This window comes from Sebastes fasciatus, chromosome 24, assembly GCF_043250625.1.
Source record: "Sebastes fasciatus isolate fSebFas1 chromosome 24, fSebFas1.pri, whole genome shotgun sequence".
Taxonomy (NCBI): domain Eukaryota; kingdom Metazoa; phylum Chordata; class Actinopteri; order Perciformes; family Sebastidae; genus Sebastes; species Sebastes fasciatus.
The window spans coordinates 9103483-9129691 of NC_133818.1; the positions used below are offsets into that span (position 1 = coordinate 9103483).

Here is a 26209-nt window from a genome sequence, read left to right on the forward strand (position 1 = left end):
TACTCACACACATACACACACCTGTAGGCTTCAGAGGCTGAAGCAACCTAATTACAGTGTTGTTGCCTGGTGCACATTTGTCCACACACATGCCTACACACATGTAACATGTTTTATGCTGAAGATAAAAAAGCTCTTAACCTATGAGGAGGCATCAAAAGGGAAAATTACTGTTTTATTGTTCATAAAAACACGTTATTTCTGTTCTTCTGTTTTGTGAATTTCATCATCGTGCGCAGGAAGTCAGGACCGCTGAGAGGTGCACGCATCTCATACGAAAAAGCCATTTTAATGATTTCAGAGGAGAAAGTCATGTTCATAATAACCTTCACCAACAGGTTCACCAGTTGTGACACAGAGCCTGTATCTATGGAGAACCGAACGTGCCAAAAAATAAATAAAAATGAATGAATAAATAAGTGTCATTAAATGCAAATTTAATATAATGAGACTTAAATTGATATTTCTGTTTTAATTTGCTTCTTTATCTATTCATCGTGGTATTAATTCCCTTATTTATTTAATCTTCAGTTTAATTTTAATTTATTTATATATTTATTTTTTATTATAGCATTTATTTATCTATGCAATTATTTATTATTTTTGCACTTATATTTTCATCTATTTATTTTTTCATTTGTTTTGTATTTATTTTGATAAATTTATGTATTTTGCATTTAGATTTATTTATTTATTTATGCTCGATATTCCCTTTACATTTCACCCCATAATTATTTCCCTAAACTTAATTTATGTCTTCTTTTCTTTATACATTTCTTTATGCATTTCTGCCTCATTATGCAAATGAGGCATTTGTTACATAAAATAAATAAAAAATACATGCAAAGATTTATAAATAAAAAATACATTTAAAAATGAATACAAATAAATATATAATAAAAGGTCAAATTAAACAGAACAGTAAATAAATAAGGGAATTAAAAATAAAAAAAGCAAGTTAAACAGAAATATCAATTTATGTTACAATTTATGAATTAATTTATGGCTACATTTATTTTCAATATTATTTCTCATGCGTTGAATGACATATTTATTTATTTATTGAGTTCCGTCCTCCATATGTATCTATGTCATCAAGTTATTGACTCACCACAATTATCCTGGTTTGTAGGCTTTGCAGTAGGCTGAGCGTTTGCTTTGATGACGGTGGCCACTACCGTAGATGTCCCTGTAGGAGGCGAACATGTCAAATCAAAGAGTCAAGAGATAAAACCATGAATCTGATAAATCTGCACTGCAAACTGTCCAAACATCCATGTACATAAATTTACATACAGAAGATTTCACCGTAAGGAAACAGTTTACACTTTTATTGCCAGACACAACATTTTTGGCGAGTCTAATAATGCACCTGTTATAAAGTCGGCTGCATTCAGTCTGACATCACTGATGAACCTGAAGGTTAGAATCTGTTATTATTAACTGTACGCCTCCTCTGAAATCATTCAAATCCCAAAAAATTGACCATAAAATTAAAAAAACACAGTACATTTTCTATTTAAAATTGTCTTAAAGGTTCAGTCGGTAACTTTTATAAAAAATATCTTCGTCATATTTGCTCAGTAGTGAAGCGAAGTAGTGCATGAGACAGATAATCTTTGAAAATATAATACTGTCAAAATGCTTTAGCTTAATTTACAGAAATGTAGTGTGTAGTGTGCGCGATGCTAACTTCCTGGTTGGCCTGCAAAAATACGTCATCCTTGCACACTCTATTAGCATACATCAATGGGAAATAGCAAGCTCGCTAGGTAGGGGCTCCGCCGAGGGGATTCGATTGGCTGTTTTCCCTCAGGCACAGTGGATTCAAGCCCCCAGGAAGAGCGCCGGGCTTCGAAGCAAATTTCCGTAGTGGCCAAACGGCAGTACTACAACTTCTGTGTCATGGGCCCAATGGATGCGGAAGATCACCGGACGATCCGGGTGCTTTATCACTCGGCAGTCGAGCCATTTTGGCTTCATGCGCCACTGAGCAAATCTCATAGGAATGAACGCCTCAAACGCTGTATCCAGTTCTCTTTATACATCCATGGGTGGATTCTTGCAAACATCCATTAGGAGCACTAATGTCAGGATATCGCGACAGTTTCAAAAAATATGACACAAAGTTATTCTTTATAAAAGGTACCTACTGAAGCTGTAAAGATCCCCTCCCGTTTCTAGACATCAAACACAGAGAAACAAAGAAAAGAATACAAATAATAGGGAACCTATAAGACACTTGGAAATCAACAGTGTATGCACTGTCAATCTTCACTTACACACACACCTGCATGAAGGAGAAGACGGCCGCGTTGCTTCCAGAGCTTTCCGTCAGTCCTCCTCGCCGTGTGTCGGTGACGTGTTGAGAGCTGCGACCTGCTTCACACTGATCACAGCTGCTGAACGAACAGCAGTCCTAATGAGACGCTTTCATTTCTACCCGCTCATGTTTCACAACAGTCACACCGAAGCACCTCTAATCTAGTTTCCTCATATGCAACGCTACAGATTAAGTGTAATAAATCCAGCAGAATAAAAAAATGTTTTCTGTAATAAATACAATATCGAGTCTTATAAAAGCGCTTTATTTGATCTCAAGTAATTGAAAAGAAGAAAAGCACTCAAAAGTGTTGTATTTGTCTTCGCTGCTCTTACCGTACATCTGTCCTCCTTCGTGTTCAAGTAATAGAAAATGTAATAGTCTGCAGCCCGACTGCCTGGGACAAATAACTGCACATCACACATTAACAGAAGTAACATTCACTTGGGAATGCGAGCCGCCGATATCTCCACGAATCAGATCTGTGGCTCTGTTGTAAGAAAATATGTCTGATTCTGAAAAGGATATTACAGAGGCAAACAGGTCCCAGTCATTAATACTCCACTGCTTTCCAAGAGCAACATGATTCACGTTTTGTAAATGAGTCATCACACTGTAAACTCACCATGGTCCTCACGACGACAGCTGCCGCAGCGCCAGACAGTACATCCAACATTAACACCTTTGTTCAGAAAGTACAACAACTGAAAATACATGAGGAACATTCATGATTAGAGTGATCAACCCAAGAGGCGAATATCTGGGTCCGAAGAACTGTGTTGGCATTTTATGTCATCAGTTTGGTAATCGGGGGACGGTTTGTGTCTCGTATATATAGGCCCTTTTTGTGTCGACGTCATGATGATGTTACGGTGTTAGCCGGAGGCAAAACAAAGGAAAGACTGGAGGCTAACACTAGCAGTTAAAGTTACACATCTAAAATGTCATCTTGCTGTGTTGTTGGGTGCCAGAATCTAGCGAATTACAATATAAATGTTTCAGAGATGGAGAGTTAATGTTGCTCATATTTATCCTTCTGCTAACCGGCTGCGGCTTTAACATCAGCAACCCTTTCTCTCGATCTCGGAAACGCTTCGCCGATATTGTACAACTCTTTTTGACTGACTTCACTGAAGGATAGTTAACTATAGGCGTCCAAAGATTAATTTATCTTTACAACAATGCCGTTGGCCACCGTTGGCTATGAGACTACTAAACGTCACTATCAAAACTTGCTAGCCAGCGTTAGCTACCAGAGAATGTTTCTGCCTCCATTTAACGCTCTGCCCACATAATACGTGATCATGTTTAGCAACAGAAAAGGGGTCTGTAATAAAAATCATAGTGCTGCTGGCAATGACAACCAACCACCTGAACATTTTGCACGTGTTTTTTTCTTGGAAAACGGTTTTCCAACGTTGTGCCTGTTTTGTGAGTCTGAGCTCTCATGAACACCTTGAAGTGAGAAAGGACATAGAACACTGAAGAGTTCGCTTGCACTACGGAGACTCCTGGCAAAGCAATCAGCGCCTGGACAAAGCCTTCGTCGATCCTTCAGCTCGGTGCTACGTGCTGTACAGTATTCGCCAACGATGGAGACCCTCCCACTGGCGTGAGTGCTAACAGTCCTGCTAACATTTCAGGTGTTTCTTGCTGGTCATGTCGTTCCAGATGCGGTGCATCTCCTCGGGGGAGATCTGGTGGACGGTGACCACCCGGCGGTAGCGACAGAGGCTGTAGGCCATCTTCCAGTGGTTGAAGCCACTGTTCTGGAACGGGTGGATGCCAAGCTTACGGAGGCACACGCCGACGTACACGTCCTCCAGGTGCAGCAGCCTGGTGTGCAAAGACGTCTTGTATATGAGCTCGGCCACGTCCGCCGAGAAGACGTAGCCGGTGCCGGAGCAGAACGGCGGGTACTTGCTGTCAGGGTACAGATCCCTGGGCATGTACCACTTGCTGCGCATGTCTCTGATTGGCCCGCCGTTGATGACGTAGCCGGTGAAGTACCTCCTCCGGGGCTTGGTGGTGGGCTTCAGGAGGTTGTAGATGAGGTTCTCCATGTTGACGAAGATGTCACTGTCCGTCTTGAGGACATACTGAGCCTTGGTGCAAAACGTGGCCACCCAGCGCATGCCCATCAGCGTCTTCAGCGTCAGGTTGTGGTACGAGTCGATAAAATCCTCCACGACGATGTCATGAAAGATCTGACTCTCCTGCTCCACCATCTGGTTGAGGACGAGATCGGTGCTGCGGCCCAGCAAGAAGAGCGTGACCACGCGAACCTCCGGGAACGTGCTCTCGTCACCCCATGTCTCCCTGATGGCCTGGCGGGCGTCGAACTCCTTGTGGGTGGTGCTGATCAGGATGACGAGGAACGGGGGCTCTGCCTCGCACTTCTTGGCCTCATTGATGAGGTAGCCGAAGTCGTGCGGGTTGAGCGAGCGCGTGCGGATGTTGCTGAAGGTGTCGTTCTTGCTCGCCTTGGGCGGTTTGCGCACGGGGATGGTCATCTGGCCCACGTAGGACGTGGAGGGGCGGGACACACTCAGGTACCACAGAGCGCTGGCCCAGCACACCACTGTCAGCAAGTATAAGCAGGAGACCTTAGAAGGCATCGCTGTTCACTCGGCTGTTAGTGGCAGCAGTGCTGGAAACGTCGAGGCCACGCCTCCATGGGTTGTCTCAGATCTGGCGGCGCAGCGTGAGGCTGCCTCCGCAACGCAGCTGACATTAATCTTAGATAAGGGACTTCTCTACCGTCTAGTGTGATTGAGAAGGAGCACCGCGGAGATTTCTTATCCCGTCCGCGGCCTCACCGTATCCCATCGCAGCTCGCACGAACGCTTTCAGCTCTCCGTGACAGCATCTAAAAAAAGATAAAACAGACAGTCAGTGGTGACATAAATCATGACTACATAATGAAACTGCAGCATTGTGATATGTTGACTAAAAGGTGTGACTTCCAACATATTTCATTTTCATGAAACGGCATTTATGCAGGCAAGGCGTGTGACATATCTAACAATAGTTCTGTACTCCCTATTCATTACAGCCCATAACATCAGTCCACTGGCAAGGCAGGCGGCACTGCGCCACAGCCAGTTACCCCATCATTCTATCACTGCCGCTGATAACAGCTCTGTGGTCTGAAGAAAGAGAGTGAATATCCCAGGAAACTCCCTCTCATTGATGGGGCCTGCTCTGCCTTGGCTCCGACCACTTTCTGTTTGCAAACGCTGTTTATCTCCCTCTGATCCCCCCCGGAGCAGACACAGGCTGGCCAATCAGAGCCAGTCTGAGAGGAGGAGGAAGAGGAGGAGGAGGAGGAGGAGGAGGAGGGGTGAGACGGAGAGGGAGAGGGATCAAGGCAGAGAAGGTGAAAGTAAAACGTTCTCATGTGAAAAGATTAATATCCACTTCCTCTCATCCTCCTGGTCTCACTCCCCTTCTACTCATCACCCATCCTCTCCATACCTCAATGGCAAAATGAACTTCATGTAGATTTTTCCATATTTTACTCTGTAATGAGCTGTTCTTTTGTTAGCACGACAGGCAACTAATTGGACACACTGACTGACCATGAGTGGATGTATTTAAGCTCTAAAGATTGATTTATTACCTCAGTAAACATTGTAAACATGAGTTTATAGTCTCAATCGCTAGTTTCATGTCTTCTTCAATACAGCATGATGTGGCAAAAAACAAGATGGCGACAGTTAAATACCAAGATGACGATGGCCAAAAACCAACATTGGGACGGCCAAAAACCAAATTGGTGACGGCCAAAAACCAAGATGGTGACGGCCAACAACTAAGATGGTGACGGCCAAAAACCAAATTGGTGACGGCCAAAAACCAACATTGGGACGGCCAAAAACCAAATTGGTGACAGCCAAAAACCAAGATGGTGACGGCCAACAACTAAGATGGTGACGGCCAAAAACCAAATTGGTGACGGCCAAAAACCAAGATGGTGACGGCCAACACCCAAGATGGTGAGGGCCAAACACCAAGATGGTGACGGCAAAAAAACAAGATGGTGTTGGCCAAACACCAAGATGGCGACGGCCAAAAACCATGATGGTGACGGCAAAAAAACAAGATGGTGTTGGCCAAACACCAAGATGGTGACCGCCAAACACCATGATGGTGACCGCCAAACACCATGATGGTGTTGGTCAAACACCAAGATGGTGACGGCCAAACACCAAATTGGTGACGGCCAAAAACCAAGATGGTGACGGCCAACACCCAAGATGGTGAGGGCCAAACACCAAGATGGTGACGGCAAAAAAACAAGATGGTGTTGGCCAAACACCAAGATGGCGACGGCCAAAAACCATGATGGTGACGGCAAAAAAACAAGATGGTGTTGGCCAAACACCAAGATGGTGACCGCCAAACACCATGATGGTGACCGCCAAACACCATGATGGTGTTGGTCAAACACCAAGATGGTGACGGCCAAACACCAAGATGGTGACGGCCAAAAACCAAGATGGTGTCGGCCAAACACCAAGATGGTGATGGCCAACAACCAAGATGGTGACGGCCAAACACCAAGATGGTGACGGCCAACAACCAAGATGGTGACGGCCAAAAACCAAATTGGTGACGGCCAAAAACCAACATTGGGACGGCCAAAAACCAAATTGGTGACAGCCAAAAACCAAGATGGTGACGGCCAACAACTAAGATGGTGACGGCCAACAACCAAGATGGTGAGGGCCAAACACCAAGATGGTGACGGCAAAAAAACAAGATGGTGTTGGCCAAACACCAAGATGGCGACGGCCAAAAACCATGATGGTGACGGCCAAAAACCAAGATGGTGACGGCCAACAACCAAGATGGTGACGGCCAAACACCAAGATGGTGACGGCCAACAACCAAGATGGTGACGGCCAAACACCAAGATGGTGACGGCCAAACACCAAGATGGTGACCGCCAAACACCATGATGGTGTTGGTCAAACACCAAGATGGTGACGGCCAAACACCAAGATGGTGACGGCCAAAAACCAAGATGGTGATGGCCAACAACCAAGATGGTGACGGCCAAACACCAAGATGGTGACGGCCAACAACCAAGATGGTGACGGCCAAACACCAAGATGGTGACGGCCAAAAACCAAGATGGTGTTGGCCAAACACCAAGATGGTGACGGCCAAACACCAAGATGGTGACGGCCAAAAACCACGATGGTGACGGCCAAAAACTATGATGGTGACGGCCAAACACCAAGATGGTGAGGGCCAAACACCAAGATGGTATTGGCCAAACACCAAGATGGTATTGGCCAAACACCAAGATGGTGAGGGCCAAACACCAAGATGGTGAGGGCCAAACACCAAGATGGTGACGGCCAAACATCAAGATGGTGAGGGCCAAACACCAAGATGGTATTGGCCAAACACCATGATGGTGACGGCCAAACACCAAGATGGTGACGGCCAAACACCAGGATGGTGACGGCCAAACACCAAGATGGTGACGGCTAAATACCAAGATGGTGACGGCCAAACACCAGGATGGTGACGGCCAAACACCAGGATGGTGACGGCCAAATACCAAGAGGGTGACGGCCAAAAACCAAGATGACAATGGCCAAATGCCAAACTCAAAGCTTCACAACGGCAGTCCACAAACCAATGGGTGACGTCACAGTGACTACATCCACTTCTTATAAACAGTGTATGGCTTAAACACTGTGTGCTTCCTGTATTTAAATGTTTGCATTCAAAAGCGGTGACGGATTCACAGGATGTCTGGCGTCTAATCCTTCTTTACAAACTCACTTTTATTTGCCTCAGACATAATCCCCTTTTTTATTCTGGTGAAATACATTTTTCTTTTTTTAAAGCATAACTGATGATGAACAAAAAAAAAGTAGAACAGATCCTATTAGAGATACTGGGAGATGCTGCTTGTGCTCTGTCTCAAGATGGAAGGGCTGAGATTAAAAAACAGCTCATTCTTTTTATCAGACTCCAGATTTTGTCGTGTCTTGCGGGGCGCGATGCGTCTTTTCATCAGGGCTTTTCTCTTATCCCCCCCACCCCACCCCTCACATCTCTGCTATCTCTTCCCTCTTCTCTTTCTGAAGCAGAGTCATCAATCTCATGGTCCAGTAGAATCCATCTCATCATGGCTGCTTTTCCACACCTCCTCCCTCTCGATCACTCCCTCCTTCTTTACTTCAGCGAGTGCTTGATCCATTTTTATACGTCTCACTACCTCCCCCCCTCTCTGATTTCTTCGTCTCACTCTCTATACTTCTGGATTTTTATTGTTTTTGTCTGCGGGACTCCTCGTTTCAAGTTTCCCACACTCCCTTGCTCTGTCTTGTTGAGCTACCTCCCTTTTTCTCCGTGTCATTTCCCTCTCTCTCCTCACAGCTTGCCTCTAACTTATTGACAACTTCCATCGCAATCAGTCTCCCTAAAGCCACTCCACTCCTCCTCCTCCTTCTCCTCCTCTCCGACAAAATCACTAAATCATCATATTCATTCCCTTTCCTTGACCTTGCTCCCCCTCATCTCCCTCTTCCTGTTTGCGAATCAGCTCGTCCTCACCTTACTCAGGAGGGTCTATTGGTTTCATAACCCGACAAAACCGCCGCACGCCGAGGATAACCTCGTTTGGCGATGCACCTCACGAAAACCCCGAGACCTAACTTCCCCCCTCAGAGCAAATTGAAAAGTTCAGCTGTATCGTTTCATGCCGTCTTTGAATTACATTAGCGCCTGAGTAGAAGTCATCTCCTGAATATGTTACACAGAATATCATAGTTTTAGATTGCGGTGATACAGCTCTCGCGGTGGTAAATATTAAGTAATGACAGCGTTAATTTGCGGTGAGCAGAAACTAATTTAGTACGACCAAAACAGACCACACGGTCTGCTGATTCAGCAGCCTGGAAAGAGGTTCGAGTACACATTAGTTGCCAGATGAAGAACATAAGTTACAGAGTAGCTCATTGGGCCACCTTGCATTATTTTCAGTTTAAAGACGACCTATAATGCTTTTTCTATTTCCTTTAGTGTATTATATAGATTTTTGTGCATGTAAAAGTTCTGCAGTTACAAAGCCCAAAGTCCACACCAAAAGAAGAAACACTGCTCCTGAACTACCTTGTTTGAAGTCTCATCTTTTCTTCCGTAACATGGTGATGTCACCAAGTAACACATTAGCATAATACCTGCCTTGCGGCTAGTTTGGCACGCCCTCAAACAAAGCTAGTTAGAGCGGAGTCCGAAGAGTTCAGTTGACCAATCACAACGGTGGGCCAGCTGACCAATCAGAGCAGACTGGACTTTTCGAGAGGGGGCGGGGCTCAAACAGAGCGTTTCAGACAGAAGGTGAAAGGAGGTGGTGCAGAACAGCCAATATGAGAATACTAAAGCGTTTTTTGAACAATAAAGCATGCAAACTTGTTCTAGTAGAAACCCAAAGTACAAGTATGAACCTGAAAATAATCATAATAGGTCCTCTTTAAGACTAGGGGTGTAAGAAAATATCAATACACTTGAGTATTGCAATATTGTGTTTTGTGATACTGTATCAATTCTCAAAAACATTGTATTGATTTTTGGGGCCTTGAGACTATGGACGTCTAAAATCTGAAAGGATGTACAGTATAAACTCACTATCGACGCACCCTATTTTCCCCTGATAATGCTACATTGTGAACAACAAATATGTTGAAATCGGCAGGACGAGAGCTAGTCACTAACGATGTTAACACATGTTGTCACGAAGGAGGTTAAATAGCGCTCCAAACTTACGATACATTTTGTCGAGGAAAAACTGGCATGACCATTTACAAAGGGGTCCCTTGACCTCTGACCTCCAGATATGTTAATGAAAAATGGGTTCTATGGGTACCCACGAGTCTCCCCTTTACAGACATGCCCACTTTATGATAATCACATGCAGTTTGGGGCAAGTCATAGTCAAGTCAGCACACTGACACACTGACAGCTGTTGTTGCCTGTTGGGCTGCAGTTTGCCATGTTATGATTTGAGCATTTTTGTTATGCTAAATGCAGTACCTGTGAGGGTTTCTGGACAATATTTCTCATTGTTTTGTGTTGTTAATTGATTTCCAATAATAAATATATACATACATTTATATAAAGCAGCATATTTGTCCACTCCCATGTTGACAAGATTATTAAATACTAAAACTGGAGGTCAAGAACTGTAAACATGAAGTTATAGACTAATAGGTAACTCATTCATTGGACAGTATTTGGTGATGTCATCCTGCATCATCAGCACAACATGGAGCCTCGTGGGGAAATCCAATTCTGGGGACTGACAGCAGGTCATGCTGCACTTCAATACTTCATATGATGTGTTTTATTCATCTTCTCTGGTGTCACAAATACCCCACAGAGAAATAACTCTAAAGCACATTATTGTGGCTGCAACTGGACCTCATTATATGAATGTAGAAACAGGATGTGACTGTAATATCACAGCTGGAGATGTGTCTACCATGTTGTTGCTACGTTTCACTCTTTTTAATGAATTATGAAGGGTGCATACATGTTACCATGGTTACCAAATGATTTGCATAAACATGCACAAAGGTCGCTTATGAGGTCACGTGTAAGGTCGTTTCACGGCAACCAATCACGTATGGAAGATCCACCACTGTATGGAGCAACATAACCGTTTGAGTGTGTGTATATGACGTCCTTTTTGACTGCGTTATGACTGCTGAGAAGTCGTGCTGTGACATTTGTGGCAGATTGTGTAAATTACATGACAGAAAGAAAAACGACTGTAGATCATAATAATGACTAACCTGCTGCAGTGAAACACGCCATTGGAGTAACTCCAAAATAGCACATTGCAATAAAACCTCGGCATTAACGTGTGAAAAAAGAAACATTAAAGTGTAATAATTACAGTTATTATTAACACCCATTTACGGGGCTTATTGCTAATGATCTGCTAATCTGAGCCGGTTGTCATGACAGCGCAGTGACAGGCCATAAGGGGAGAGAGAGAGAATGGTAGGAGAAATGCAGTCAGTTCGTCATTAAGTGCTAAAGTGTTTTGAATGTAATTCCCCACCCCCACCCACATCACGCGGGAAGTCAATTTAGCAACCTCATACTGAGCTCTGCTGCAGTCGCTGCTCCATTACGCCTCACACTGATCCCAGACTCCACATGATGATCACCTTTGTGTGGAGGAGGAGACTTATAATACTTCTGTAGTCTGATCAAACATTTATCCGCAGAGAGAGGCACGCAACAGTTTTGACGAACGATTAATCATCATTTTTCATAAACCAAACATTCCCAACCTTCACTGCTTCTTAAGGATTTGCTGCTTTTCTGTTGTATGCCACTAAAAACTGAATATCTCTGGGGTTTGGACTTGACTACAAAAAAAAAAGCAATTTGAAGATATCACCTTGGGCTTTTGTGATGGGAAATTGCGCCGGGCATTTTTCATTATTTCTGACGTGTTATTGGCAAAATGATGAATCAGTTAAAAAGGTACTCGGGCAAATTGCACTTCCATAAATTGAGAGGGTTTGTAACAGACATATTATGGAAATAATGGTCAAAATTGATGTGGTAGAGGCCTAAGGTTGGAGTTCAATAGCAACCTACAAACTCATTAACTGTTAATCCAAATCTAATTATCTAGTAGTTTTCAACTTTTGAAAGAAGCTGAACTCAAATTGAGATCTGTATTTTTTATTGGCTACATTCAAGGTCAATGACTAACCTCAACCTTTAGAGGTCAACATCTAACCTCAACCATTGGAGGTCAACGCCTAACCTCAACCATTGGAGGTCAACGCATAACATCAACCACTGGAGGTAAATGCCTAACTTTAACCATTGGAGGTCAATGCCTAACTTTAACCATTGGAGGTCAATGCCTAACCTCAACCATTGGAGGTCAATGTCTAACCTCAACCATTGGAGGTCAACGCCTAACTTTAACCATTTGAGGTCAATGCCTAAACTCAACCATTCGAGGTCAATACCTCACCGTAACCATTTGAGGCCAATGCCAAACCTTAACCATTCGAGGTCAATACCTAACCGTAACCATTTGAGGTCAATGCTTAACCATAACCATTGGAGGTCAATGCCTAGACGTAACTATTCGAGGTCAATGTCTAACCTTAACCATTTCAGGTCAATGTCTAACCTTAACCATTCAAGGTAAATGTCTAACCTTAACCATTCAAGGTCAATGTCTAACCTTAACCATTCAAGGTCAATGCCTAACCTTAACCATTGAAATTCAATGCCTAACCTCAACCATTCGAGGTCAGCCCAAGCCGAGATAACCCTGATGACATCGTTACGACATCATCAGGGTTATTGTCTCAGTCTTCTGACATCCTGGCACTGTTTTGACAGGCTGAGTAGTACGCCACATAACAAGTAAATTATTCATTCATTATATTACAATCGGATCAATTGCTTCAAGAGCTGGCGTTCATAACATCACCTTGTTATTATCATACATTAAAGAAATCAATGACATATTTTACTATTATACATTATTATTCCTGCTTGGGGGGTTCACAGGAACTCTGAACAGAATTGTCTGCTCTGTTGTCTTTACAATCAAGTGACCTCTATGAGCTGAAGCACAAAGCTGGAAGGCTAGAGATGTGGGAGTTTCAGTCTCGTTTAATACACCAGATAATTGATTGCAGTCATTAGTGCAGCGTAGAGTGACCTTGCTCGGGGGGGATGACTGTGTATGTGAGTCAGTGAGGGAGGGAGTTAGAGGAAAACAAAGCAAGGTGGTTTAATGGACTGTAATATCTGCTGTCTGCTGTTGCATCGGAGGAACATGTGCGTGAGAGGTGAGCGTGGAGGGCGGACACATTTGAAGGTAAATAAATCATATTCCGAGCTCAGGGTTGACGTCTTACATTCACGCTGCCTGTTTCAATAGCACGGACTTAATGAATGGCGAAGGAAAACAGGAAGCAGCCTCCATCACTTGCGGTTTTCACGACTGCTGATTTAAGCAAAGCTGTCAAATACGTTTTTGTGTGGAGATTCTTTACATTGCTGCATTATGATGTGGTAATAGTATCTGGAAGCGAGGCGTTACCTGTAAATACCATTCAATAAATACAACAAAGAGGACAATGGAAATAAAAAATAATTGCTTTTTATGTCTGAGGGAGGAAAAAACGCCACTCAGGAACAAATTATATTTATCAAACACACTTTCCACTTTGACTCTAGGGTATGTGACATTGTCTTAGAGTGCCTGCGTATGCTTTATGATTACTGAACAAACAGCAGCTTCCTTGGAGGGACTCAAACACTTTCCCCTCAAACACTGAAACAAAACAGACTCCAAGGCCAGTGAGAGCTGCATATGAATATAGTGATACTGGAGGCGTGGAAGGATGTGAATAATTTACAATTTCAACTACATTTGAGGGTTGAACAGCTTTTTTCCCCAAAACCCACCGGCGGGTTTAAAAAGAATGTTTCCTGGCCAAAAATACACCATTTATCATAGCCAGAAGGAAAACAGACATTAACATGAACTTTCTGACTTTCCTTGAACACATCATGTGTGACGAATGCTTTCGTTAGGAAAAGCAACCAAATCGGATCTTAAAGGTGCTTAATACATATTTTACCAAAATGGCCTGTGTTGAACAGTAAAACATTATAAATATAATACGCGTTTTCAGTCCAAAATGGCGACAGCAGCTGTTGTCAAAAAAGTTTGAGTTTCGTCTCTTTGCTTCTATACTCTTTGCGGCTATGTCAACAAAGCAAGGAGAAGTTCGGATGACAACACACACAGAGGGAGAGTGACTTCATTCTCTGCTCAGGTAGACATTACTCCTCTATATCTTTACATAGACAATAGTTGTTAGCTGTTATAATAATGATCTGAATCCTGCATAGAGAACCTTTAACGTAGTGGTATTTCATCAAAATGACTTTATTCTACATGTCTTATTTAAAATTTCGCCAAAAATAAACCGTTCGCAATAACCAGCTCGCCATGATTGTGCTGTTTCCATTGAGGCACTCTAGAGATGGACTTATGTTTAGTGGCCAAAGTGAGTAAAATAAAACTAGCAAAAAAAAAAAAAAAAGGTTTAGAGAGTGAAAGTATACAATCTAGAAATTTAAACCGATCAAACACACAAAAAACGCTTGAGCGGACCTTTCTTGCCGATGCCCACATACGCCGTCCACATCCCATAACTCAGCACCTTATCTCAAGCTCCTGCTGCTGAATGTGTGATAAGCTCAACAGGAGGTTTATAATTGTCAGCCGCAAAATAAAAAAAAAACGGTCTTCTGTCCGACGTTTGATCCTCTTTCCCTCCAATCTTCTGCCAAGTCTAAAACCCATTATGTCGGCCTCTAAACATTCAAAAGAGGAATTAATGCGCGAGGAATTTAACAGCAATGGCCAAATTGGTTTGCATCCCACCTAATATGAGAGAAGCACAATTAAAATGTCAGGGCTGGTAGGCTCCCAGCGTGGCACCAGCTACGCTTTTGTTTCCTGGATAATAAAAGACTGGATGATTGTTGTGGAGCGGCACAGCCAGCCGTGTAGTCGGCATTACAGGCCGCAGACTGGACACTCTGGGCTTAGTGCAAAGCCTCCGAATGCAAAGCAGCTTAGGAGTGACAGAGGAAATGGGATATCAATAGCGGCCAACAGATTTGGCGGCCGTACAGAAGCCTGATGCTCCATCCCCACTCCAGTGCTGACTTGAGCCCGAACTGTGCCTTGGCGCGTCAGTCTTTGGCCAAGTGCTCAAAACTCTCAGCGTTTGTTTAAACTGATGCTTGCCTCAAAGGACATTACGATTGCTGAAAGTTAAAACTTGTTTAACCTCCTGAGACCAGCGGGATCGCGGGCGATACCGATCGTCTTTAAGAGGCTGTAGCAGGTTCAGTTTTAGAGCTAGAAAGAAAGAAAACCTAACCAATCCATTGGTACCAACCATGTCGTCGCTAAATAACGCTAAGAATTCAGGCTAAATTTGGCGAGGAAAAACTTTCAAAGGGGTTCTTTGACCTCTGACCTCAAGATATGAGAATGAAAATGGGTTCTATGGGTACCCACGAGTCTCCCCTTTACAGACATGCCCACTTTATGATAATCACATGCAGTTTTATGAAATAATACATTTTTTATTTTCGCCTTTTCTAATATTATGTATTCTAATATTTCTGCATAATGGGGTCCCTAATCGGTCTTGCATTACATAAATTGGGTATCACTGTAAAGCTGAGACTCTTGTGGATCCAATGAGCCCAACTGTATTCATGCGTGATGATGATAGTGCCCATAGGAGCCATTTCATTGTAGTGAGACCATTTTTTGAGACTTGACATCACCGTATAAAATGACCTGTGGTGACCTCTAGGATAATCACAGCCTCATGAAACTTTACAGCCACAAACTAAAGACCTAGAGCATTCAGAGGATGGATGGCTTTCCTATGTGGATTGACAATAAGGGGGTTTCTGAGCAGTTTACACAACAGAAGTGCTCGCCATCCAATCGCCGAAAAATGCAGAAATCTCCAAATGTCAAAGTTTTTGACACCAAATCACAGCATTGCTTTTTCTATGGTGTTCCTCAAGGTCTTGGTGACTTAATGTGGTATTTTGGAGGGATTATTGATCATTTTTATCAGTTCTCCAGCGGTAAAAAATGGTTAAATTTAGGACCAAATCTGTGTAACAAATGGTATCAACCCAAAACGTAGTATAGAGCATGGGATTGGCCATCATACACTTCTATCATAATGTTCTAAACCCTTATACATATTTCTGATTTATGACTAGAAGAACTTGACCCACAGTGCTGCATCTCAAATTAATCTTCAAGTTCTCAGCCTTCAGATGATGTATACCGCTTCTATGTGACATCTACTGTTGACCTGCTATCTCCCCCTGAAGACCCCCTGTTCCCCCCCTAAAAAAGACAAAAACGAGTCTATTGTGGGTCTCAGAAGACAGCTGAGAACTTATAATTATACTTAATTTGTGTTGAGCTGCGACTCCCACCCAATGTGGTGCGTCACGCAGGTTAAAACAAGCTGAGATGTGCAAAGGCTACCCTGCTGGTGGATGAGTAAGCAGTAAAAAGACGCTGAGTTTTGGTGCACAAACACAGCTGCGTTTCATAATTACACATGAAAAAATGAGCATGGTTTGTTTTGCGGTGTCGTTGACCTCAATGAGAATCGGCACTGGGCGTTGCTGAGGGAGGGGGGGGGTTCGGAGAGGCGAACAGTTTCAGCTCCCCACACCGGCCAGACGTGTGCTCTGAATGCTAAGCTCCCTCATAAATTGGAAATGACAACTTGATTCATGCAGGTAATACATTTCACTGTCCGACTGGGTGACATTGCCGTTATACAATATTCAAGCTCGGTGCTGCATCGGGGTAAGTGGGGGCGATGCTCCCGGAAGACGCTGGAATTATGGTAATGCCGCCGAGGCGTACTCAGCACCCAAAATTAAACATTATGTGATAACAGCTGGTGAGGACGAACGCTACACCAACAAGAAAACAAGGCGTTCGTGGAGGGAAAGGGGAAAAAGCTGAGGTAATAACCTCCATAGATCTGGCTGTAAAAGTCAGAGCTTTATGGTATTGATGAAATGTATCAGCTGTAGTCACTAGAGAGCGCAGCCGCCTGGGGCGAGGCAGCGTTCGCTTCTTTAAACTTTTACATTATCCAGGGCAGCGTTTTGCTGAGCACGCACTCCCAGCAGTGGCCTGCACTCCCATTCGTACACTCACACCTGCTTGGTTGCTCAGTGCAAGCAGCGTTTTACACTGTCAGGCACTCACATCTGCAGTGGAGCGATTGAGTCAGTAGTGTGACAAAAAAAAGAGAACGGTGACAAAATTGTGGGACGTATTGTTAACATTTTTCTACCCTCTGATCTGCTAAGAGTTTTCTAGAGCTGTCCTCGACCAAAGAAATTCTTAGTCGACCAACACTCATACGACTCTGTTGACTAATTGATCGTTGATTTAATCAACAGGTCCGTAAAAGTGAGTTTCTCCACAAAGAATAACACAAAAGCACCACTTTAAATCTGATGTTTACCAGAGATGTGCTCATAAGTTTATTGAAAATAAGTCATTCAGCATGAAAAAAGCACATGCTGCCGTTAAGACAGATTTTTCAAAACATTAACTACCGTATTTATGCAGATGATACTCAGATCTACATTTGTCTTTTACTGGATCGCTATTGTCCCATTGACGAACTTTGTCAGTCCGTTATGTAAAGCCCTTAAGAGGACTCTGCCCATGTCCAAATCTAAGTTTATAACCACTTGTTCTCTATGTAATTTTGTTTTTCCCTGCTTTGGCTTCACCATTTACTATTTATTGATCTCATTAGATTGTTTTTGTTCTTTTCTTGTCTTGCTTATTCTATGCAATTTGAACTGCCATTGTGTATGAAATGTGCTATATAAACAATCCAGGTTCAATGCACTGCAAACAACTGAACCCTAATGAATATGTTATTTCCCTACATTCAAAGCGGTCTGGCAGTCCGACAGTGTAATAAATCCTACAAAACGTTCCGTCCAAAGTCATCACAAGGGTCTAACGATCAAATATAACAGACCATGCTTTGATAAGTTATGACAACCACCATTAAATGGATTGAGAGAAAACAGCAAAGCAAGAAAAATCATTTGAAACGGGCATCTCCTCTTGGGGCTTCTGTTCATAGGAGGTCATTTTCCACATGTAGTGAAGCATATCCATCAGCCCCACTGGACTACAGCAACCCAAATCAACTAGAACCAACATAAAAATAGTATTAGTAGGGTAATGAAGTTCAGAGCTGAACAAGCAGCATCATAAATTTCACTTCTAAGACTCAAGTCTTGCTTTCTTCACTCGACAGAATCAGAATCTAATTTATGTTAATAAGGAAAATCTATCTATGTGATCTAGAGATGTCATGAGAACAGACTTCTGTACCAGGTCCTCGCACTCGTTTTTATATAGTACCATAGGTACCGTCAGGGCTCGAGGCTGATGGCGTTTATTATTATTATCGTCCCGCGAATAAAAAATGTCCCTGATAATGTCACATTGTTAACAACAAATGTTGAAATTGGTAGAAGGAGAGCTAGTTAACGTTAAATGGACTTGGCGAAGTTAGCAAAAGTATACACGTGTGACTACGTCCGGTTTTCAAAATAAGGTGTTAACAAAGGGAACTGTTTATACAAAATACATATATGGAAATAAGATTAATTCGAGTATAGAAGTATAAAACACATTATATGTCCCTTTTTGGGTTGCTGGAAAACCTTGAATAAATAATTCCTGACAATGACATATTGATATATTTGACTTCAGGACATCTCTGACTACACACATGCCAAAAATCAAACATTTTTAATGTATTAATTTAGATATTTTCCATAGTAAAAGTCCCTAGAAGTGTATGATTCAACTTTTTCCCATGGTGTAGTGTTAAAAAAGTTAACAAAACTCGCAATAAATCATAATATCGAATCACAATACATATCGAATTGGCACCCAAGTAATGTGATAGTATTGAATCGGTAGATAGGTGTATCGTCCCAGCCCTAATACATAACGGAGCTAACAGCTAACGTACGGGTGTTACATTATGATGCGTTCAAGCTCTATTTAGTAAAAATGAGCATCATGCGAAGGTAACTTATAACACTATCATGATGTTTTCAAATGCAATCTTGTAAAATTTAGTTTTTTGGTGAGAAACTTGAAGTGGCCCATCAGGAATTAAAAATAAATTCACAAAAAAAAGACCAGTATGCAAATGGTAATATGTGTATGTTGAAGTACATTCGATTTATTGTCTTGTTTTTTGTCTTTTTTAATTGTGGCATCGAATTTGGTATCCAAAATCTATTGTGGCATCCCTAATGTTAGCTTCTTCATCTCAATCCTTCCTTGTGATTTATGGTGATAAATCAATATTACAATCTTTCCTTGGAAAGGTTTTATATTCTTGTGTCTCTTGGAGTCTCAACACATGCAGAGGAACCTTTGTGTTAAGCTGGAAAAACAAAGCGAGAAGGCGATCGATACAGTAAGCAGCCTGCAGCGGAAGTGTAGACACATCATGTAGCACCAACCTCTCCAACCCTCCTCTGGAGTCGACTGTTTTCATTTAAACACTTTCCCACCTCTTTCCCCCCTTTCTCTTCTTCCTGTGCTCTCTCCCCTTCACTCCAACGCTGACCTTAAACCTGCGGAAGTGTCTACAAGCACCTTCAACACTAAAGCAGCAGGAGCAGCAGCGGCGGCAGCGATAAGTCTCTGATGGGCTTGTAAATTCTCCGCTATTGATCCGGCTCTGGAGAGTCTCGGGGTGTTTCTCTGTAATTTTTATTTTCCCTTTTGCGACGTCCATCAGCAAAGTGATGAATCAGACGTACATAATACTGTGTGAGTATAATATCCTGAGGACTTCCATCAAAAGCACCGAATCTAAACCAAACACAGTAAAGTGAATAACAGACTGTTAGATAGGCGGCTTGAAGTATTCCAAATCCACTCCAACATTACCATTCGGAGTGATCACCTTTCTCCCATCATGCTCCTCTGCCCATATGGCAGCAGTTTCTATGGGGACGGAAAATGCCCCGATCTCCCAGACACTAAGCGATGTGAATAGCATGTGATATTCACATGAAGTGTTTCACTCCAAAAAATGAAGCAACCACCAATCGAAAAAAAAAAAAAATGGTACTTCAGCTCATGATGGATAAGACGGGAATTGAGATAAGTGATGTTCCATTCTGAACACAAATGGCTGTTTTCAGCACTTAGTTGATTAAATTAGACCTCTTTCGAGTGCACCGTCCTCTCTTTGAGGATAATGAATAGTGATTTGAGGCATCGTTTCTCCAAAAATGAGCCGGAATTGTAGTGTAGCTTTAAGGATTTGTTCCATAATAACCTTTCAGCGTATTGTAATTCAAGTGCTCTGAGAGAAAACTAGACTTCAGCACCTCCTCATGGCTCTGTTTTCAGGCTTTAAACAAAATCTAACCTGTGACGGGAGACTTTGGCCAATCACAGGTCATTTCAGAGAGAGAGCGTTCCTATTGGCTGTTCATTCAACGCAGGAAGCTGTAAATCACTCGCAAACTGCGATCAAACGGTCAATTATGGATAAATATTCTGTTACTGTAATACCTATTTCTCACCTCAAATGTTTTCAGAAACATCTTATAGTGTACTGTTTAGCCGTAAAATGAGATAGTTGCTTGGTATTTCATCAACTGATCTCAACATGGCGGCCGCCTCACAAACTTTCTCATTTTACAGCTAAACAGTTTTTACACTCACAAAAAAAATATTAAGATGATGGGTCCAACAGAATGCGAGATTAGCCACGGACAGACAGACACAGAGATGCACACACATGACCGGACGCATAATCTCCTGGCAAAAATAAAAATTGCATCTCCCCTTAGTGGTATGAAGCCATTCAGAGTTTTTCTATGGACAGATTTCCTTACAACGTAGAACTAGTAAAATGCATACGAAAGTCTATGTGCACATACATGCAGCACAAATCTCCCATGAGTCCTTGTGACGCTCCCTGACACCACAGCACCCTGTTCTCAGCCATAGATTTGCGGCTCCGCAACATTAAAAGGCCAAATGCTCACCACCAGAGTCCTGGTGTTGAGTACGGATCTACTCAGTGGGAAACCTCCCAAGTCGAGCTCTAACACAAGACTGCTAATGAAGTCATGGACGTCTGAACAGACACTTCCACACACACACACATTATTCACAATAACTAATTTACCTAGGAAAACACCTGGAGGGAGCCGACGGAGACGGAGGATTAGCGCTAGTCCAAACATATGTGCAGAGCCGCTGCCCAGTGGCAGTATTCCCTCACCGCGCTTCACCCTGCTGCAGAGCCCCAGCCTCTATCAGAGGCCGAGGAGTTATCAGGAACACCATCTCAGCGCTGGCAGACGGCACGGCCGTGGAACACATCCCATTATATAGCAGGGCGCAGACAACTGCACCTGTCTAGATAACAGGAGCAGCTCCAGGCAATAGTGATGCTGGGGGGGGGGAGGAGATGCACACGATGCAGAGACAACGCAGAGACACGCTCTTAGGTTTTTATGTAACATGTGCTCCCTGCAGATGTCCTCCACTGTCCATGTAAAAAAAAAAAAAAGTCTTAATTTTTTAGGCCACACACCTGCTCGGCGTCCTCGCTGGGAGCTGACAGAGCTCCTGTTAGCTGCTCTGTTGAACCTGAGAGCTGAGCGGATGCCAGATGAAGGGTCCTGTGGTAATTACCTTGTCTCCTCGTCTGTCCACCACACACACACACACACACACACGCACCTGCATACACACACACACACACACACACACACACACACACATCCCTGCCACTGCTGATGGCAGCACAGGCCGAGGACATGCAGCTTCAGCACTCCTTCTGGTAAATAACACTCTACTAAGGGGCACTGGGAACACACACACACACACACACACACACACACACACACGCGCACTGCTAGAATGCAGCGTCTCCAGAGCTGAAGTCGGCATTGTCTTCTACATTTGGACATTTACTTATAAGAGTGTGCATAAAGATGTGTTTAGGTAGGGAAAAGTGAATCTGTCCCATACAGGTTAGTAACACTAAAAGATCTGAAATATGTATTTAACACTGAACTATATGCTCTTATAGTGTCAACTAGTCAACGTTTTTAATGGCAGCATAATTCATGTTGACAACCTGCAGCTACAAGCTGAAAATGAGGCGTTAATGATCTGACACGTTGAAGTAACAGCTGAACTTACTTTCACACTTTGTTTCAGTTTCTCCTGATTCAGAATTATTAAGTTGACATGCTTAAAATATTGATTTATATTCATGAAAGTTTAAATTGGACTCTCCTCACATTGACGCAATCGGCGAGATCACAATCTCGGAACCCATCGGCTATCGGCCTGACAACGGATAAAGGCCATGACACACCGGCAGTGTTTTGTTTGTGCACGTCAATACAAAGCTAAATGTTTTCTACCTACTCAGGAGACATTCATTGGCATACAAGCCAACGAACTTTGCCAACTGGGAACTGTTGTCAATGGAACCAGCATTTAGAACCCAAACAGCTATAATCGTTTTTTTACGTATGCTACGATTTTTATGATATCATATGAATAGTTAAATTCTTCATGCGTTCCCCTACAAATGTCCAGCAACACAAGCAATCAGTGCGCCTGCACAAGCCCTGCAGTGCAGAACCTGTTTAAGTAATAAAACTATGTGGTTAGATTTAGAAAAAGATCAAGGTTTGGGTTAAAATAAGGATGTTTGAACTAATTGCTTAATTTTAGGCAACAAAACTACTCAATTACAATTAAACCTTTTTTAATGCAGCAACAAATTGGTCAAAATTCAAACAGGAATTAAAATTCCAGTAAATAAATGTATATATTATATACGTATAGAATTGAATTGAATAAATCAGCCCGATTGCCATCATGGTTTAGTCTTTAAATATATTTGAGGTAAATATTTGTGAGGATCTAAATTAGATTTGGCAAGCCAGTTGTAGTTGAAAGGTGGATAATGAGATTCTTTTCTTTTTAAATGAAAAGCCTCTTCTGCTGCTCTAATCTCATTCATGTTCCTGATAAATCCATGAGAATGTACTATTCACAAATCCTTGGCAACCAATTTCAATAACAATACAGTGAGAGCGGCTGGTGTTAAACACAAGGTATTTACATTCTAATCGACAAAATGCATAAATGAGAGCTAAGATTCATATCTCCTACTACTAAATATAAATAATCCAGACAAATGGCGCCCAGTGGGTGTCAAGGGAGGTAGATGAATATTAATGGCCACGCGCTCCTCTCTCGCATGCACGAGCTTCACTATCCTGCCGAAATCACAGCAGGCCATTTGGCCGCTCTGATGATGTGTGTGGACGGCGTGATAACCCGCGGCCCGGCTGCCCACAGCTGCCTCGGGCCCTCCGAGGTGAGGCCGCTATCTCCGGCCAGCGTGAGGTCCGGTCAGAGGCCGCGCTGCTCGCCGAGCCCTCGGTAAATAAATGATTCCATCTGTCGGCCCCGCTAAGCTTCAGCTCCAACAGAGGTGAGACGCGGGAGGAAAGGAGTCAATTTTCCTGTTTACGAGCCTTTACACGTGTGTGGGAGAACGAGAGGATAGTTTCAGCTTCGACCTAAACCCTGACACAAACACACACTCTAGTTTTCATTGTTCTGTCAGCCTGTCAGACACAGTTTGGCTTCAAACACACACACACACACACACACACACACACACACACACACACACACACACACACACACAAACAGAGCAGACGGCAATTCTCTGAACCTTCAACCTCTGGCGCACACATCAGTATTGGCTGGAGGTGTATTCAGAGAAGCAGTATTAACCTTAAACTGTGCTTTTGTTTGTGCCGGAGCAGCCCTGGGGAAACACTGTGAGATCACAGGGAGTGTGTATAGTATGCATGTGTGTGAATAAGTGTGTGTTTTAGAGGCGAGTCGAGGAGGGAGGAGGGGAAATACTAGAGCGTGGGCGACACACCGAGCCCACCAGGAAGAGCGCCAGGCTTTGAAGTAGAGCTGGACGATATGGAGAAAAGAAAATATTGCGATATTTTTGACCAAATACCTCGATATCGATATTATATATTAATAATAAAGAACAATTAAATACATTTGTATCTATGTAGTTCATATCCGCTAGTATCGGCCATGTTCCCTGTTCTTCGGAGGCGAAGATAAGCATTAGCATAGTATAGGAATATCCGAGAAGATGCCGACAGCGGAACAGCTGATCGGTCATGTGAGATAAATGTTCGCCAATTTATTCGGCAAAGTAATTTCCGTAATCCATTTAGCGCATCATCTCTTTTTCAATAAAGGCAAAAACCACCTCAAGCGAACATAAAACCTTTTTTTTTTGTACAATCGAGGAAGTTTTATTGAATGTTGCCGTTTTCCATACAGCTTTTCTAATGTGAAACGCGGCTACTGTGACAGCGTTACCATGGCGACAGCATCACAGAGAGGGCTAGTGGATGTAAAGCTCAAATCATATGTGCATCGTTAAAGAAGGGAAATGATATGCATCTCCTCCAGCTGATTCTTTTAGGCTAATGAATATTTAAATTCTTCCGCAGAGGACTGGACAAGGTTAACTGGTGTGGATCCTGGCTGACTGTACCTCCAGCTCAATGTCTGGATCTCTGAATGCTACTTTAATGAGAGCTTTTCAAACATTTTCCACCTCCAGGCCCGGCTTTGACAGAGGAGCCGTTGTTACAAAGAGGATGGGGAAAAAAGATAAAGAGAGAGAGGGAGAAAAGGGAATACATAAAAACATTAGAGATGAAGGAAAGATGTGGGACGGTGTAATGGGGCAACCCTAAACCTCGTAAGTACAATTTTTACTGTCCCATAGCACAGAATGACCATAATATGTCTGCACGGTTTAATAGGGTTGTTGATCAATACCGGCGACTCAACGATTACTTTGCCAAGTGCTGAGGCTTCATGTTTCAGACCTTATAAATAAAACACCCATTAGAGGACTTAATACCGCCTTAAAGTATTTCTCGAATTAAGATTAAGGAGACATTCGGAGAAGAAGTTTAAAGTAAGGCTTTGTGGAAGTGAGTCTAGTCAGCGTCCTCACAGGCATGCTAAGGGACTGTATGTAAATTATTTGAGTGGGGATGGGGGTTGAGTCTTACGTTTCATGAATATTTTTGTTGGACCCTCAACTCAAAATCAGGGTTTTCCACTAGTGCATCGGTTGTGTTCGTAACGTTAGCGAGTGCGCGGTCTCGAGAGAGAGATAGATGCTGTGTCTCAATTAGCATACTTACGAACTTACAGTTACTATTTTGAGTGCACAAGTGCGTTCATACTGAGAAGTATGGCAAAATGCAGTGCACTCTCAGTACCAAGACTCAAAACACTGCCCTTTCACAATTCACATTCACATTTTGCATGAAATAAATCTATTTTAGATTTGGGTTTAGAGACAAGTTCAAATCGTCAATATGTTTTATCAAATTTCACCATTAGTAGGACGATTGAATTTGTTTTTTTCCAATAAATCCCACAAGGGATGGATAAAATAATATCTGGGATGAGAAAAGTTATATTATTAGAAATATATTAACGACACTAACTGCTAAGCTCGCAGATCTGAATAGTGTGTAACGTTTGTTTGGTTGTTTTTGAAAGGCTAATCGCCAACAAATATGTGTTGAAGCAGAATAATTCTTTGGATAAAAACGTGACGTGATGATGAACGACATGTTTTAGTTTTTATGCATTTTGCATGAAATCGATTACAATTTTAGATTTGGTTTTAGAGATAAGGTGAGATATAAAATAGAGGTGTGTGAGTTCAGAACACTGTGAAGAAAACGTGTGCATTAGAGCTGCAACTAACGATTATTTTCTTTGTCGATTATTTTCTCGGTTAATCGATTAGTTGTTTGTTCTATAAAATGTCAGAAAATGGTGCAAAATGTCCATCAGTGTTTCCCAAAGCCCAAGATGACGTCCTCAAATGTCTTGTTTTGTCCACCACTCAAAGATATTCAGTTTACTGTCATAGAGGTAACCAGAAAATATTCACATTTAGTGTGCATATCTGATCATATGAGCTTTCCAAACTGTCAAAATTCACCCTCACTAGAACAATTGAATTTGTTTTAATAAATTCAATAAATCCCACAAGGGATGAATAAAATAATATCTGGGATGAGAAAAAGACGATATTTACACGATGCTCCCTTCAGCAA

The 26209-nt window shown here is 42.6% G+C and overlaps 1 protein-coding gene across 5 annotated transcripts in view; it reads right to left on the bottom strand.

Annotated features, from left to right (window-relative positions):
* Positions 1-2572: 2572 nt before the first annotated feature.
* The window catches only part of LOC141763234 (beta-1,3-galactosyltransferase 1-like), a 115547-nt gene continuing 91910 nt past the window's right edge, over positions 2573-26209 (bottom strand). For all 5 annotated transcript variants that reach the window (XM_074627761.1, XM_074627760.1, XM_074627757.1 and 2 more), the window contains one exon: positions 2573-5192. In XM_074627761.1, coding sequence (XP_074483862.1) covers positions 3955-4941 — 987 coding nt within the window. In that variant the 5' untranslated portion in view covers positions 4942-5192 and the 3' untranslated portion in view covers positions 2573-3954. The remainder of the gene's footprint in view (positions 5193-26209) is intronic.